This window comes from Cyprinodon variegatus, unplaced genomic scaffold, assembly GCF_000732505.1.
Source record: "Cyprinodon variegatus isolate N-32 unplaced genomic scaffold, C_variegatus-1.0 Scaffold286, whole genome shotgun sequence".
NCBI lineage: Eukaryota > Metazoa > Chordata > Actinopteri > Cyprinodontiformes > Cyprinodontidae > Cyprinodon > Cyprinodon variegatus.
In genome coordinates, this window is record NW_015150739.1 from 34,691 (window position 1) to 53,233 (window position 18,543).

Below are 18,543 nucleotides of genomic sequence, written 5' to 3' on the forward strand. Positions count from 1 at the left end.
TTTAAGTCAATGAGTCGATGCAAACAACTGGTTTTCCTTAGATAGAAATCTTTTAATCAATTTGACTGTATGATCTGGTGAACTGTAAAGTGCCTTAAGATGACATTTGTTGTGAATTGGCGCTATATGAATAAACTGAATTGTATATATACAAAGCAAGTGATAAGACTAAAAAAGATCTGTGTTTTTCCCCCCTCTGTGTGCTGTAGGTCTTAAATGAGGCAGTGGGGGCCATGATGTACCACACCATCACCTTGACCAGAGAGGACCTGGAGAAGTTCAAAGCCCTGCGCATCATCATCCGCATTGGCAGCGGATATGACAACATTGACATAAAAGCAGCGGGAGAACTAGGTACTAAATGGTTACATTTGGGGTTTAAAGATCCATGTGTTCATACTGAACCAGGATAGTAAGGAGAATATGGCCATCACAGCTTACCGTAACTGTTAGAATAAGCAAATATGTTTTTATTCCTTTTTACGTAGCTATGTACTCTACAACAATCCAATGCTGCAGTGATTGGCTATACCCTACTGCTTAGTGTTTAGTAAGGGAATACAACAGAATAAATAAAGGCACCTTAAATTTTAAATCATTATTACTATTATTATTATCAGAATATGTGGTTTCTCAAGTTACCTTAAAGGTATTTTAAAAGCAAGCTTCAGGGAATCTTTTTTAACCTATATATATTTGTATATGATCTGGCATGTTTTTTGCCAGCTAGTTTACAAAGTTCAATAGAGATTTATGCAGTCAAATGTTCTACCTGGCCGTTGGTTTAACACTGCTTTTATGTCTATCGAAATATGAATAAATAAAACCTTTTTTATTAGACTGTTGTTTAAGTAGGAGAGATTTAATGCATCTTTGGGGTTTAACTAGGCAGGTTTTTTAAGTTTCTGTGATTTATTTATTTTTTTTTCTTTTAACCAGATGGGAAAAGAAAGCTAACAATTAATATCTTTATTACTTTTCTGTTAAAATGTTTTTCTTAGCTAGATTTAAACTAGAAATGCTGAATAATATAGATTAGATTAAGCAATACTGATATGAGGATACTTTAACAAACAGCTAAAATCTACAGAGAATTTTAAATATGTTAGTCTTTTGAAGCCATATCTTAACAGTTGTAGATTTATTAATTATGTTGACAAGTAGCTGTAATTTATTTAGATATGCAAGAAGTTCAGAAACACCCAAGTTATTACCAAGGTTAAAAAAAATAACATGTATTGGGGGGAAAAATGTCATTGTGTCTCCGATGAGGTTAGAATTTGCAATAAAAAGTATGGACTTGGTGTTGATTATCAATTAGACCTCTGCTGCAGAATCAAAACACCCTCATGTTTGATGTAAATGTGCAGAAATCCAAAATCAGATGTCAAATGATGCCTTGGAAAGAAAGTCTTACTACCATATGAAACTATTTTTACTTTATATAGACACAGTGATACCTAGACACACTCTGTACCTGTGAACTGGGATGGTGGCTCCATCATGCTGTGGGTTTTTTTTTACCACCAGAGATACTAGTTAATTACACAAAGAATATTAGGAAATAAGTATCTGGTTGTTCTCTTAATCTTCCTAAGATTGTTGAAACTGCATGTAGTTTACACTCTGATAGGACTTAGCTGGGTCGGTTCTAGGGCTGGGTGATATAGAGCTGAAATCTTAGCACAATATTTTGTGGTACTATCATGAAAACATTGTAAAAATTCATTACTTTTGGTATTATTCAGCTAACAGTGTAGCTGTGACTGCATGCCAAAGTGATCATAGTTCAACAAATACTGCTGCTAAAAGCTATACCGATTAAAAGAATGGTGATTTGTATCACTAAACATCCCACAGGAACCACATTTAATGTTATTCTTAGAATTTTGGAATCCCCCAATAGTAAAATAAAAAAGTAAAAGTAAATTTTGACATCTCTTTTTGACATCTTTTACATTTTTAAAGATCATTAACTCTCTTTCATCATTTAGATGACAAATCGAAATTCTTATGTTGGAATGTTTACCAGAACTAACGATAAACATACCGGTATGTATGTATATATATATTTATATACATATATATGTATGTGCATATGTATATATGTATACATATATAGGTATACATATATGTATATACATGTATATATGGTTTAAGTTGATTTTATCAGAAAGAGTTGTTGTTTGGATTTATCTGGATAATTCAGGGGTGATTCATTAAAATCATTTGCATTAAGTGAAAATGTTCAAAGAGGGGGCGAAGATGGCGACAGAAATAAAATCTATCCCTGGTGGTGATTTTCTTCCAGTGAAGAACTTGTTTACAGTTTCCTGGTATAGATTTTTAGAATACTTTTTCTTATTTTAAAGTTTAATGTAAGATGTACCATGAAGATGGAACTGAGCGGCAGAAGGTTCAAAAAGCCCGAAAGTAGAAGAGAAAAAAAGAGTTTGATTTATTCTCTGAACCAACCAGGCTTCTATCAGCAGGCTCGGCGGCTCAAACGGCTCTTACAGCTGACAAAGCTGCCATTTCCCTGCCAATACAAGATACTGTGTCTAACTGCCACCCACTCTCCGACAGCGCGCTGCCTTTTGCAACGCAGGAGTCAAAAAGCTATCATGCCTCGAGAAGGCGTGCAGATACGATGGCTGTTCTCTGAGAGGAGAAAAAAGAGGCCATTGATTGAACATTGAACAGATTCTGGGTATTTTCTTTTTGCTGTTAGCAGACCACCGTGCTGTTACTTAGAGATACAGAGTGGGATGAGGGCATTAGTGGAGAGCGAGGGCAGGCAGAAGTGCTTTGAAAGGAATATAAGAAAAAAAGAGGCTGTTATGCTGGAGGAAAGGCAAAGTAATACCATGAGGTCAGAGGTTTAAATCGCCTGAAGGCAGCTAAATTGAGAACACTCTGCTGGAATATAACTCAAAAGGAAGCGTCTAAAACTTCAATGTCTTCAGATTGTCCTGATATTTACTGTAGTATGTCAGTATTTGACTGTAATAGTTCACTTTTCTTTCTATTAATTAATAGAATATATAATTAATGTGGCATTTCTAGTTGATCATTTTAGATGCAACAATTTTAGATTGTACGTTAGGCATTTTTTGAGTAATAAAATGTGACAAGAATTAATTTGCTAAATGAATCTAAAACCTTTTGCTGTCTGTTTCCTCATTTTTCTTCCTTCAGGTATTGCTGTGTGCAACATTCCCTCTGCAGCGGTGGAGGAGACGGCCGACTCCACCATTTGCCACATCCTGAACCTGTACAGGCGAAACACATGGCTCTACCAGGCTCTCCGGGAGGGCACGAGGGTCCAGAGCGTGGAGCAGATCCGAGAGGTGGCCTCTGGTGCAGCCCGCATCCGTGGCGAAACCCTCGGCCTCATCGGATTTGGTGAATATCTGGTTTATTATTTCTTGTTACAGGAAAAATACCCTACCTTTTTTTATTTATCTCTTTTTCACCTTTTTTGCCCTCCTTGTAGATCTATCAAAATGAGAATTTTGTGCCTAATTTCAACTTTACTAACACAGATTTTGACTTTTCCTGCTTAGATTATGGATTGCTGATGTATATTAGGATCAGAGAGAACATTAAACATGAGTTAGAAAGAAAAGTAAATCTTTGATCTTTTAAGGACAAGGCTAAAGTTTCAATTTTCAAAAATTTCTGCACTCTTGTTGCATCTTACATTTTATCTCTCCTTTTAGCCTCATTTGTTTGTGATTAACACTGCTAGCGTCACTCTTTCATAGCTTGAATAAAATGCATGCATAAAAAAAGCCTCCAATAAAATATACTTGTTTTAAGTAGCATCTTAATTCTGTTCCTGGATCTTATAGTACAACATCCTGCAAAAAAAAATATTGTTTTATGAAACATAATCCCAATCTATTCCATCAGTTTTCTATATCAATATTTAGTTTTTATTACTATTTTAATTAGCCTGATAAGGTTAGTATAAGCTATTATTTTAAGTATATATAATGTATGCTGTAGAATAGTCTACTTTTCTATCCATCCATCCATTTTCTGTCACGCTTATCCCAAGCGGGGTCACGAGGGGTGCTGGTGCCTATCTCCTGTCTGCAGGGCGAGAGGCGGGGTACGCCCTGGACAGGTCGCCAGTCCAAGTCTACTTTTATTTCGAAGTATTTACAGAAGTAATTCTGGAGTTCTTGCATTTTTGTGTTGACAGAGCTGATTAAGATCTTGCCGAGTTGACCGACAACACTACTCTTTGTTTGAATACTATCTTCCTGTATTTGGATTACTTGGTAGAAAAGAGAAATATTTCAGAAAAGATTTGAATACTGTGTAGAGAACTACAAGAGTACAGCAACAGGCATTAGTCTCAAAATTTGTCCAGAACTTTCAACTGATGCTAAACTCCCTCCGTTTTAAGGAGTCTGGATAGTAATGAATCATTTCGGCTTTATCTAAAACTGATTGATAAAAGTTTAACATGGTTATTCTGCACTGAGAATACAAAGCTTCCTTAACAAAGTAAATACATTAACTTATATATTTCTAAAATATGCATTCTGTCTCTGAAAACACAATGGAGTAAGACATAATGCCTTTTTGGCTAGACCACTTTAATTAGTCATATATGAATGTATCATAAATTAGATATATTGAATAATTAAAGATGGGCAGAAGGTAAATTATAAACTGATTTGTGAAACTTTGCTAATTGTTTTTGATTTCTTAGCTCACAGTGAAATGTATGAATACATAAATGTTAGCCTGTATATAGTAATATAAGGGTATGGCCTCATGGCTTGGATGATATTTATGTGCTGTCCTATTCATTGTGGATTTCACACCAATACTGTTTGCTCCTCAGGCGTCGGTGCACACAAAATTTTATTATAATTTAACTTTATTGATCTCACATCGGAGAAATTTACCTCCGCATTTTAACCCATCCCCTTGGGGAGCAGGGGGCTGCCATCGTGGGGCGCCAGGGAGCAGTGTGGGGTTAAGGTTCTTGCTCAGAGACCCAGAGTGGCAGTCTGTGGGAGTGGGGTTTGAACTCAGAATCTCAGGATTCCAAGTAGATGCTCTAACCACTGAGCCGCCACTCCGTGCTGGCCAATACGTGCATGTGTTCGCAGATTTATTTATGCATTTATCAGCTATGTATTGAGATAATGCAGCCACATGTGTGCTGCTTGGTCCATTTGCTCTCTATGATTAATATTTTGTTTGATTTCTCAGTAACTGTTTGTTTTTTGCTTTTCAGACTTTTTTTAACAATTTTTTATCAGTTTGTAAATTTATCTTGTAACTGGAGCAATATCAGCTTAAAAATCAGACCTAAGAAATCAGGGCTTTGTTAGAATATGCTAGGCTATGTTAAAATAGTATGCATCTGCATCGGTCGACCTCTACTCCGATCACCAGTCTCTGTATCCCTACGTCCACGTTGTGTTTCTGAATCCTCATTCCAGTCAAAGAGCCTTCTGTTCTCCGGCTCCGATAAGGTTGTTTTTTTCCTCGGCTCTGCTAGTCTCCCTGATTATCTCAAGGTTGTCTGTTTGGCTTCCCCTGGGCCGCCTCCTTCTAACCGCTCTCACATCCCAGCGCTCTAATGCTCCACCATTATATCATTATTATTTCCTTCTTTCAGTTTTTTGACTCTTCGTTTCCATTATTGCTCTCCTCTGACATCTCGCCTGGCCATAATCAGCCCTCATGGCGCACTCCATTCTGCTTGGTGTGTGTGAATGCGTGCGTTCCACTCTCCCAAACTGTTTCCCTGCTGATGGTGTGTGTTTTTTTCTGATCTATTGTCTCCTGCCTCGACATCACCGGGCACTCAAATGCTTGGTGTTGTCACAAGCATTTCCAGAGTGCTACCTTATCTCTGTGTCCACACATAAACACACACCACCCGCAGGTCCCAGACAGCTGCACAGACTAACTGTTCCCGAGCACCAGGCCCTGGCAGAGAACACTGTCTCCCTTATTTTCTTGTTTTTATCTAATCCCCTCGCTTCCATCCACATCCCTGACTCCTTCTGGCACAGGCAGTTTTTTTCAAACTGTGTCCAGCATTAGTTGAAAAGTGACTGCCTCCTACACTGCAAAGAATTCAAATCTCAGTAAGTGATTTTTTCTTAAAATAAGTGCATTTTTTTCTTGAATTAAGGAGGTAAGTGAGACACTTTGCCAATGGAACAAGACAATTTACATTTAAAATAAGAAAAACAATTATATTGCCTTATTACAAGTGTATATTATTTATTATCTTATTTTAAGAGTAAAAATACTCATTCCATTGGCAAATCGTCTTATTTACCTGCTCAAATTAAGGGTAAATGCACTTAATTTAAGACATTTTTACTCATTTTTAGATCGTTTTTACAGTGTATAGCCGATTTGCTGGAGCCCAAGTTGCAAAAAAAGCTTCTTCAGCTGTCAGATCTGGTTAAAATCAGCTATTTTGTATCTTTTATTTAATAAAATAGTACAGCTAACTGTTTTAACCCTTTAACTGCCTTGTCCAACCTGCATTTCACTGAGCAAATGGTCAGTCATAAAGTTATTTGACCAACTGAATGAATGAGAGCCAACTACCTACAATCTAATTTTCTGCATCAACAAGTAATAAAATGCATCTTTGAATGTTTTTTTTTTATATTAAATAAATCTCTGCAAACCTCAGCTATTTCTGTAAAGCTTTATCAAATTCTCTTCAATAATACTGGACTTTAACACACAGTCAATAGGCATTAACTACATCCTGCCCCCCTGCGTTTTCCCTCATACAGTATTTAGCCCTTCATCAGTTTCAGTGTTGACAGTTTAAATGAAGTGAAGTTTGGGAATCGCTTTTAGTCTCATTTTTTTTTTTTTACTTCATCTTCAGCTCTCCTCTGTGAATAGGTTGGTTTCACAAAGAAAAATCAAGTCTGAGGTGCTAGATATTGAAAAGCTGCTGTGGGCGGCAGATCTTCTGCTTCTGTTACAGTTATTGGTATTGATCAGTTAAGTGTGAAGAAGCAGGATGGAAAATAAGCTTTGATGCTGTGGTATTTTATAAAGCTTTCATCACAGGCACCGTGTCAGAAAAGAGTTATTTAATGCTTTTAAAAAAAATTATTGATCCAGGTTTATAAAGAGCTAGGATCAGAATTGGCTGTGATTTTTTAAAAAGTTTGCAAATTAGTTACCTAATGTGCAGGAAGCCTGATTCCTCAACTGGAGTTCAGATCTGCTCATAAAATACCAGCTTAAACAGAAGCTTAAGCCAAAACATAAGCGACCAGGTTAGAATCTATTTAATATTTAATATCTAGCTGCAGCTATAGCACTTTAACCATTTAAAAGAGAGGGTGGTGTTTATCTGCTCCTTCTGATTGTCTGAATCCTCTCCTCTGTGGAGGAGCACAATACTCCATCACAGAGAGAAAAGTCCCAGAGAGCATAGAGGACATTAGCAATCCTTTTCACAGCCAACACCAGACAGCTCTCCTTTACTCTGCAGCCACTGAAAGGAACGCTTCATTCAGCCAACTCCAGTGGAGACCTGCTTCCTACACAACACATGGCTGCGGGAGACTGAGGAGAGGCTTAATATGTGCAGCCCTGAATCACTGTCTGTTACCTCTCCCCCTCAGATGGTTTCTGTGTCACGACTATTCCCCTAATTTCTCAATGGTCTGTATTTTTTCAAGACATGGAAAAAATGTTTTATTTAAAATAGCAGATTCAAAGCAGCTAATTCAAAAACGCTTAAACAAAAAACTTGTTTTTTAATTAAAACAGAAAACTAACAATTATTCCAACTGCTGCAAAAATAAAAGGAGTTCTATTATAATCTATTGCATGTATGGTTTTAACATGCAAACTTATGTTATAACCTTAGATTAAGAAATAAATTATTTAATAGTACTATTAATACACATAAAGCAAAAGTTTTATCTTCTTCTGATGTAAAACCTGACCAAACTAACTTTAAATATTTACTGCTTTTAGTTTTGTAACAAAAATCCTAAAGACCTTTCATATTTTACCTTATAAACATTTAGCTCCTTCAATATTAATTCTTAACTTCAACCCTCATTACGGTATAATAATGATAATAGGACCAATAAAATTATAATATTGATGGTTCTCATTAGTGTTTTTTTTACACTAAATGTCTTTTCATCAGTTTCAGAATCAGGTAGCATTCTTGATTCTTATCGGTTTACATTTTTGTGAAAGTTTTATTCCTGTCTTTCTATATAGAAATTGGTGGATGTACAGAGCTCTCTAACTAAACTAAGCTTCAAGAATTTAGGACATTTCCCAAAGCAAAATAGTATTAATTTATGTCAAACTATCATTCAAAATGACACATTTCTGACTCTTTAAAATATTCATAATAAAGTCTATTAATATAAATATTCATAATTCATGTTAATTTTAAGATTTGCTTATTCCTCTTTGCTCCCATGCCTTTTTTACATCATTTATCCATTCAGAACCTCAACATTACAGACATTTTAACATATTGAAAAAGATAGAAAACTAGATCTTAGGAGGCAAATAGTCAAAGGCATCCAGATTTAAAAGAAATGTAAAAAAAAACAAAAAAAAACACACATTTTGTAATTACATCTTTTAGCTGCATCAGTAGCTACTATATGCTAAGGCTTTTTAGATATTTTAACATTAAATGTAGTTCTATTTTATTTCTGTGGACAAAGCAGATTATTACAGATTAATTATCTCTAATAGCAGCGATAATGTGGCCTTGTTTTAAACTGCATCTGCTGTATTCTTTGGCTGATATTACTGTATATCCAGTAGTATACTCTATAGTAACTAAAAATTACACACATACATGCTTTACTCTGTGTCCTCATGAACCTAACCAACAATCATTTCTGTCCCCAGGTCGTTCAGGTCAGGCGGTGGCGGTGCGAGCCAAGGTTTTCGGCTTCAACGTCATCTTCTACGACCCCTACCTGCAGGATGGACTGGAGCGCTCGTTGGGCGTGCAGCGTGTCTACACCCTGCAGGACCTCCTCTACCAGAGCGACTGCGTCTCCTTGCACTGCAACCTGAATGAGCACAACCACCACCTCATCAACGACTTCACCATCAAACAGGTAAAGTTGATAAAACGCTGACAGGACGTCATGAAAAGTCTCTCCCTGCAGCGTGGAGCGCACTTCTGAAAAGTTGCTTTAGCTGACCGATATTGCATTAGATTGCAAACAGCATGAATAATGAAGCACTTAGATTATTATTTAAATTCAATACTAAATTGGTCACTAACACAATTATTCTATAATAGAGCTACTCCTAACACTAATATAGGTTTATTCAAGCTGAATATAGGGATGCAATGATGGCAACGAGGACTCTACTAACAGCTAATGCTGGTTTACAATCTGCTAATAGAACTATTGAAGTGGTTTTTATGTACAAATAAGCTTGTTTGTCATATTGGTCTGAAACGTCCAAAAAATAAGTTAAGAAATTTAAGTTAAAACGTGCCTTTTATTTTAAAATTCTACTTTTATTAGACATGAAAAAACTCAATTCTGCACATTCTATTTTTATTCTGGATTATAGTAACTGCTGCATGATCACATTTAGAATTAAACATGGTGATGGGAGCATGATAGTGTGGGGCTGATAATTATGTAGATATATTTATTTTCCTACTAAACGAAATCATTTTGAAAAGTTACTTTTAAACTAAAGTTACTTTGTTTAAAAACATTTAGATTTGACAAGGAGCAAACGCTGGAGAAATACTGTTCCATTCACCTCATGCCGAAAGTAAATCTAACCCCTTTTGCGGAGCAATTTAAGCATATGTAGTTTGGAGATGGTTGGGACTAGATTTAAAAGATCTTACCAGAACATCAGAGTCTTGGATATGGAAGAGGATTAGGGCCACTGAAAAAAAAAGAAATTTAACTGATTTTTAAATATTATGTCAGTTTATTATGGGAAAAAGTCAGAATTCTGACTTTAATCTCAGAATACTGACTGTAATCTCAGTATTCTGACTTTTTTATCAGAATTCTGACTGAGCTCTGACAGCTAACAAACATGTTAGCATCAAGCCTTAGCTTTGTCTAGAGACTAAACTAGCTCTCTTGTTTTAATCACCTTCTGCTGAGAAAGTTTGAGAAAAAAGTCAGAATTCGGAGCTTAAAGTCAGAAGTCAAGTCTGAGATTAAAGTCAGAATTCTGTTTAAAAAGTCAGAATTCTGTGAAAAAAGTCAGAATTCTGACTTTTTTCCCTTATTAAACTGAAATTATATTTAAAATTTATTAAACATTTTTTTCAAAAAGAAAAAAAATTAAAAACAATCCACTGGACTTGGTTTCCAAGTTTAAAGACGTTTTGCTTCCCATCCAGGAAGTTTTTTTTAATTCAAAATGTCAGGAATAGCATTGAGTTTGAGGTTTTATACATATAAAAAAAGTCAAAAATAAAGTTTTTTTATTTTTTCAGTGGCCCTAATCTTCTTCAGTACTTCGAGAAGCAGTGCATTAACCTGATAGGAACGTAACGCAGCCATTTGTGAAGGGAAAACATCCTCTGAGCTGTTGGAAATCACTGTTTGCCTGAACTGAAGGATGTTCTGAAGACCTTTGGAGAAGAGCAACATTATAGGAGGGGTTAAAATAATAGAGAAAGAAGAAAGTCCTTTCCAGCTCTTTATCTTAAGCTCCAACAAAGCTGGACACAGATTCATTCCTTTGCTCTGTCAAATGCAATTAGCATCAGCCCACAGCTATAGCAAATGTATTGACTGGCTGCACAGCTGGAGGCTGCTCTATGAGGCAGCGACACCAGCATGGAGGCTGTGGAACTGCAGCCTCCTCTAAAGCGTCTCCTGTGAGATGTTCTGAACGTATGAGGAGATAAGTAGGAGTGGGAAGTTGCAGCCGAAACCATTTAACTGCTTCTTTCTACAAGCCACATGAGTCTCAGCTGCTTCTTCAAGTGCTGCAATGAGGCAACACTTTTCTCACTAATGCCTCTAAAAATGTTGGCAGGTCTCCCAAGCTGAAATGGAAATGTGATTTTTCTGTCTTTTTTTTATGTTAAAACAAGCAGAAGCTAATAATAAAAGGAGTGCCTGCCAGGGTAAAGGCTTTTCATGCCCCTGGATTCCAGGTTTTGTCAAGATTAAGGGATTACTTTCATCTGAGCATATTGACTTGATTTCTCTCCCCCTCCACAGCTCCTTTCAAGCACATTTACACCAAAAGGTCGGATGGGCTGCCTCATCTCCATCTCTTTTTTTTTTTCCCAGATGTAGTCTGATTGTCAGCTCCAGATCAAATGGTAAATCAGAATGACAGATTGTGCCCGGCAGAGCCTCAGATTTGTATTTTTATCTTTCGGTGTGACAGATGCGTCAGGGCGCTTTCCTGGTTAACACCGCTCGGGGGGGCCTGGTGGACGAGAAAGCTCTGGCCCAGGCGCTGAAGGAGGGCAGGATACGGGGAGCCGCTCTGGATGTCCATGAAACTGAGCCCTTCACGTAAGTCACAGAAACACGTGAGAGAAAAACACGTTTAACCCGTTAATTAAGAAGCAATGACTTAAAACTGATCATTAAAGGCTGTAATCTTTGCTGTTTCAACTTTTTTAAACCCTTTTTAAGGCAAGTTACCGTTTTTGATCACCTGCATACCCCTTACATACCTTTCCTGTCCCTGAGTGAGGTCTAGAAGCACAAGATCTATATCCAGCCATTCAGCAAAGATTCTGCTATATGGCTGTACATCTTATTTTGCCATTTGATCAATTAGACGAGGCCTTGAATCATATATTACCTACTGTAAATTAAGTTGAAAAAAAAGATAAGTCAATAAAAAAAATGTAAAAATCTAATTGAAAATTTAAAAAGTAAAGTTCAAAGTTTATTAAGCCTAGTTAACAATTATATTTAGGTTTATAAACTAAAAACTGTAAGTGACAGTATCAGCATTAATGCCTCTAAGTGCCAAAAAATATTTCTTTCATTCTTTCATGAATTTCTTATAGAAGCACTTTTGTTATTTTTTTTTTTATATATATTTGGGCAAGTTGGTGTTTCTTGTTATTACATTGACTTTAATTTTTGCAAAATACCCACATTTTTTGAATTTCACAAAGGTAATAAAGTCTTGTAATAACACTATTGGCTTAAATTTTAGATTTTCAAAGTATTTCACTGAATGCCCTATAAAGGGTTAAACCCACTTTTTTCTTCCACTGAATTTTTCAACTACCTGCTCTCATTGAACGTTTAGCTCCTTTTGTAGTTTAGCATCCCTTTGATTTTTTGCTAGAAATCTGCTGATTCATCACATGATTGTCAGATATTTCTATTTTCATTATTCCTATATAATAATTTTATTTTTGAAAAAAAACAAAACACAAATCTTCAAATATATCACATTTTGTTATGATTATATGCAATTATAAACTTTCAATTTTTGATTTAGAAGACAGAAATATGACAACTATTTTTTTTTTTGTTTTTTTTTGCTTTTACTGTATTAAAGGGTATATTAGGAATAAATCAGTCCAGATTATTGCAAGAATTCTAGGTTTAAAAATTCAAAAAAGTGGTGAGTGAATTGCTCCTTAGCAGACATACTGGAAGCAAAGTCTTAATGCTGATTTTAGGAACACAGTTAAAAAAAAAGGTGTAGAAATGAACAAAAATGAATCTTTTAAAGTTTAAAACTGTATATGTGTTTTTGTGTTGCAGCTTTGCACAGGGCCCACTGAAAGACGCCCCAAACCTGATCTGCACGCCTCACACAGCCTGGTACAGCGAGCAGTCGTCCCTGGAGATGAGGGAGGCGGCTGCCACCGAGATCCGAAGAGCCATCACAGGTATTCCTCAATCCCTCCTTTTTTTTTTCTTTTTCTTTCTATTGACCATCCCGTAAGAGGTAAAACAAACACAAATAAGAACAATAAAAAAAGAAATACTGTGAAGCTATGCACTAAACAAGACATGGTTCACATGGATTCAATCACAAATACAAAGGCAAGATGACTGCTAAAAGATCACTAATTTGGGACAGTTTTAAGTTGATCTACATGCATCAACATCAGATCCCAGACAGATAAGAATTTTTCCCTGCACCCCCTGAGAGTATATTTAATTTTCTCTAATTGTATATATATCATATATAATATCTGTGGTACCAAATATGGCCGTAGCAACGTTGGGTTGAAGATTAGTATTTAGTGCTTGTGACAAGGTTTTAAAGATGGGAGACCAATAGGTTGCTACGGCTGGACATGACCAAAACATATGTGTTAAATCAACAGGAGTGTTTTGACACCTGTTGCAGCTTACATCTGTTTTAGGATATATTTTAGCCAGTCTTGCTTTGGAGTAGTAGATGCGATGTAGGATATTGAATTGAATAATGCTTGGCACAGGAAGCGCTGTTGTTTACCTTTAGTAGATCGCTCTCACAATTGTCCTCTTCCATCACAGGCGTAACTTTCTGAAGGACTGGTGGGGACATGTCCCCACTAACAATTTCAATAGACTTAGGCTCTCAGCAATAAGTGAGACAAATTTCTAAATTTGATTTTGCCGCTTTTGAAGAAGGATAATCACTGATGTAGCTGAAAGAGAAAATATCCAATTAATCCATTTTTCTGGATGGATTGATGGATGTATGAAACTGAAATTGTGTACATAGTAGGGAGGCATGATATATTGCTGTTGGCATCGGAATCGGCTGTTATTCATCCTTTTTTTGTATATATATATATATATATATATATATATATTAATGCCTAACTACCCATAAATATAAATATATTTGTATTTTGATAGCTTTGTGTTCTCAACAATAGGAAAGCATTCAATGAATATATGTTTGAGCTCAATTTTGGAAAATACAAATCCTATTGAAAGCGTTTGTGTCGAGTAGCTGTAGGTCCATCAGCCGCCACTCGTCCCCCCCAACTTTCATCACAAAGTTACACCCTTGTCTTCCATGTCCTCCCCCCAACTCATCCAGCCAGTCTGCTTTGATCTTTGCCAGTGTGGTGTTTTTAAAAGAGTTTATATAATCACTAATTCTATAGACCAGTCTTTTAGAATTGAACAGAGATTTTAACAGATCCTTTAGACCAGATGGTGATGTTATGTATGGGAAATCGGGATCTGAATCCCTCCTCTAACTGCCGTTTGTTTCATTGTGTCCTATCTCCTGCTACCAGTTTGTAGTTTCTTTATTTGTGGCGTTTCATTTTGGCAGGACGAATTCCTGACAGTCTACGAAACTGTGTCAACAAGGAGTTCTTTGTCACCACGGCCCCCTGGGGAGTTATGGAGCAACCTGGCGTCCACCCTGAGCTCAACGGCGCTGCCTACAGGTAGGAAACAAAAAGGTCTGGAGGGCAACATATGCCTTTCATTTATGAACAGTTGTTCAGTTAATGATGATTGAGTTTTGTATCATTTTCTCCATGGTTAAACAATTTTTTGTTTTTCTTCCAGTCGAGTAGAACAGACGATACAGTGACATTCAAAAGTATTCACACCCCTGGAACATTTATAGTTCACTTTACAGCCACAAATTTCACTGGTTTTATTGTGGTTTAATCTGATAAAGCAACACAAAGTAGCTCAAATGTGAAATAGAAGGTAAAACCTGTTTTTAAGGCCCTTAATTATGCTAATCCAGAATAAAAAAAGAGCCCAATTGTGTTTCCATTTTGTAGTTTGCAACAAGCAATGTAAAAAGACACAATAAGCATAAATGAAGATGCTCTGGTCACTCTAAAGTAGCTTGAGATGATATATGCTGTGAATTGGCACTATATAAATAAACTGAATTGACCAGATAATTAATCTTGTATAACAGTGTGAGGGTAATTCTTCCTGGATTACCTCTTTTTTAGCTCCCATCTATAATCTGAGCTTCTTCCTGTCCCTGATGAGGAATCACAAACCCACAGGATGACGCTGCCACCTACGTGCCTCATTGTTGGGATAGAAAGCTAGTGGATGCGATGTAGGATCTTGAATTGAATAATTTACATTTGTTTGCTGACTCCTCTACAAGATGCAAACCAGGACAATTAGTTGTATTGATTATTAGGTTTCAGAGGAAAAGATCTGAATCCAAATATTTGTCACACATTTTGGATTTTAATTTGTAAGACATCTTGATATACTTAGGGTTCATATATCAGAGAAAATCCAGGCGATCTGAATTATTTAGCGTGCATTACAGACCCCCAGAACACCTCTCTCTACATGTTTGTCTGGTTCTGGGTTCTTTTGATCTCAGCATGTCCACCTCCGTCTTCTTCTTTCATGCAGCCAGGTGAACCAAACTCTCCCGGCCGTAACAACCGGCGTTCCCCAAGACAAAATTAATGCCTAGATCAGGAGCAGGTAAATGAGACACCCTGGATGGAACCCTCTAGTCTTAAACTCACCTGATGTGTTTCCTCCCCTACCTCTAGAGCCCCACTTCCACCATCCTCACCCCCTCAAAAAAAAGAAAGAAAAAGAAACTCACCTGTTTGACTGAACTTAGAGTAGAGCTGGATGGCAGTGAATGTGGGTTTGGAGTGTCCTAGTAAGAATGATCTGAAGCAATTCAGATGATTGTTGGTGATTTCCTCTTTCCGGTTTTTGTTTTGTTTTGTTTGGGGAAACTTTTGCTGCTTTGTTCCTTTTCTTTGCAGTTTATGGGTTTTGTGGTGATCTTTTTTTTTTATTGAAAATGTCTCTTTTTTTTCCCAAATCAGGAACTAGAAATGTTTATGTCCGTATTTCAATGCCTTCCTAGAGACCATTTAAACACATTTTCTGCCATTTGACATTTGGAAAGTGGAGAGAGAGGATTGTCAATTAAGATTAGTTTTTCATCTAATGTGATCAAGAATCCAAGAAAAACTGGTTTAAAAAATGGTCAGTCATCCAAACAGTAGCTAAGTTTTTGGCTTTTCAGTATTACTTCAACAAAAATATTTATAATATGGAATACTTACCAAACAGGTATGAGGAAGCGCTAATATTCACAGTAAAAGTTACAAGTTTTACGCTTGTGCAAACAAAATGACAAATAAAATCTGTCTAAGTCTAAAAAGTAAGCAAACTAGCTATTTGGTCAAATAAGCTTCAATTTAGCCAATCCTGATAAAATAGCCCACAGAGAGTTTAATAAAAGATGCAGAAATATCACAAGGCACATAGCACCACCTAGTGGTTATATTTCCAGTGAGTACAAATGCTAATATTTAGCTAGGTGTAAATGTTTCTATTTTACATTATATATAGTTTAAATTAATAGATAGAAGCATTCATTGTTGTTTTTTATTGTCCATCTTCATGACACAAACGTAGCTTTATTTTTTTGTTTTTTATTTTTCTTTGTGATAAAGCTTTTTTATGGCACTTAAGTTTAAACAAAAACTAATCCAACTTTTAAATTTACAAAGTGAAATGGCCAGTTAATACTTTTTACCTTGGTATGTTCCAAATTGGAGGGCTTCTTTTTAACATGGATTTTTTTCTAGAAATAAACTTTTTTTTTTTTTTCCTTTTTGTTGCATAATTTTATAACCCTACTGATAATGAAAGTAATTAGCTCTGAATGTTAGCATTAGCATTTCCAGTACTTTACATTGGAGAAAACTTGTTTCATTTCTATTAATTAACTCTAAATAATGATATGAACGCAGCAAAGGTTAATATTTATCACAGGTTTTCCTGCTATCCTTAATATTTTACTTGCAGCTTATCTAATTTAAACTGAGATTAGAAAAGAAATGATCTTAAATGCTGGGATTACTTTTAAGTATTTTACAGTTAATCATCTAAAAATTATTTTAATAGCTTTATTTTACTTCCAAAAGTCTGAATCCTGTCTAAATTGAATTTGTAAGATGTATTATTAAGAATAACTTCAATTCACATTTCTAAAGTTTCGTCCTTTGGTGGGAAAGAGACAGAAGTATCTCCATATATTTGGTGTACAGTGGACTAACCCCTGATCTTCTACCCCCAGATACCCGCCGGGTGTTGTCGGAGTGGCTCCAGGCGGTCTCCCGGGGGCGTTAGAGGGCATGGTGCCCGGTGGGGTCCCCATCGCCCACACTCTGCCCTCTGGTACACACCCTTCCCAGGCCCCGTCACCCAACCAGCCCTCCAAACACGGCGAGACTAGAGAGCACCTCACCGAGCAATAGCAACAGAAGGGATCCAAGCAAACGAACATCTCATCGGACCGGCGCTCAGAAAACCAACCGATCATAAAGCAAAACCGACCAACCTGGGGACCAAGAGACAGTGAAAAACACCACAAAGCGGCTGCCTGTCGAACCAGCCTGGAAACGGGAACTAAGGAAGTGTTACGGAGAATTTGTACTTTTTAAAAGTTTCGGTTTTTAACTCTGTCTCTTTGAGTTCTGTACCGAATTTGCTCTTTGACGATGTTTTTTGGGGTTTTGTTTTTCTCCTCCACTATGGGACATGCTTATGATTGTGGACACAGAGTCCAGCTCCAGGATTACCAGATGAGACTCTGTCCAGCCCAACCTAGACACATCAGAGCTCATGGGAAATGTAGGCCCCACTTCTCAGAAACACCAAGGGGAAGAACAGAAAACATACCATCCTGTGCTACTGGACCTCATTCATCCCCCTCCTGATCTCCCAACACCTTTCCAAGCTCTCCTTCATGTACGACGTGTGTGTCGTTTAGATCCCTCTCATTTAGGCTTCAGAAAATAATTTTGTTTTTCTATTGTTTAGTGTGAATGAATAAGAATTTATTATCAGCATATATCTATTTATCATTCTTGGAAAAAAAAAAACATGGGATTTCTCATCAGTTCTAATAATCTAGAGTGATTTTAATTCCTTTCCTGGCACCAAATTGCAGCTGAAATACCATCATCACTAGAGGTCGCTTTTATACAACGATTTGGCTTTTAAAGACGGGACCATCAGTGATCCATCAGGTTCCTTTCAGCTCCAAATATACTATCTGCTGACAGGAAAGGGTTAAAGCACACTTCAGTTCTTAATAACTCAGGAAAAAAAACACCTTTTACAGATTTTCTTCCCATGAATTTATCACTTGGGGGGGAGAAGACTAATCAGTTGAGTCTGAATCTGTCCTCTTCTCCATCATGCTCTTCATTGTGGTATTTTTCTATACAAGGTGCATCATATGTTTTTGGTGTTAAAGAGTTTTGAGGAGTCCTGTTAGATTTGTATTGCCTAGTTAAATGTTCCTATAACCATAGTCTGACGTGATCCATCCCCTCTCTTCCTCTCGCTCTCCTCCCTCCTTACGGTTTCTTCGCTTCGTTCTATTCAAGGCCAGGTTCTTTGGGGGAGGGAGGGGTCGTCCTGTACTCTGTATGAGCAATAGCTGAAACTCCTTAGTGTCCCGACAATAGCGGAAGAGGCAGCCAGCAGTATGTTTTCTTTTTGTTTTTAGTGTGAGTATTTGTATTTGTTTCTTGTACAAGGTGAACATTTAGCATTCAGTACAGTTCAAATAAAGAGATGATTCAGA

At 36.7% G+C, this 18,543-nt stretch overlaps 1 protein-coding gene across 2 annotated transcripts in view; it reads left to right on the forward strand.

Annotated features, from left to right (window-relative positions):
• The window catches only part of ctbp2 (C-terminal binding protein 2), a 43,764-nt gene extending 25,221 nt beyond the window's left edge, over positions 1-18,543 (forward strand). Inside the window, exons 3-10 of one of the 2 annotated variants that reach the window (XM_015383521.1) lie at positions 210-354; positions 3,199-3,405; positions 8,905-9,119; positions 11,392-11,522; positions 12,741-12,868; positions 14,260-14,377; positions 15,330-15,404; positions 17,026-18,543. In XM_015383521.1, coding sequence (XP_015239007.1) covers positions 210-354; positions 3,199-3,405; positions 8,905-9,119; positions 11,392-11,522; positions 12,741-12,868; positions 14,260-14,377; positions 15,330-15,393 — 1,008 coding nt within the window. In that variant the 3' untranslated portion in view covers positions 15,394-15,404; positions 17,026-18,543. The remainder of the gene's footprint in view (positions 1-209; positions 355-3,198; positions 3,406-8,904; positions 9,120-11,391; positions 11,523-12,740; positions 12,869-14,259; positions 14,378-15,329; positions 15,405-17,025) is intronic. The other variant, XM_015383520.1, reaches the window with a different exon arrangement.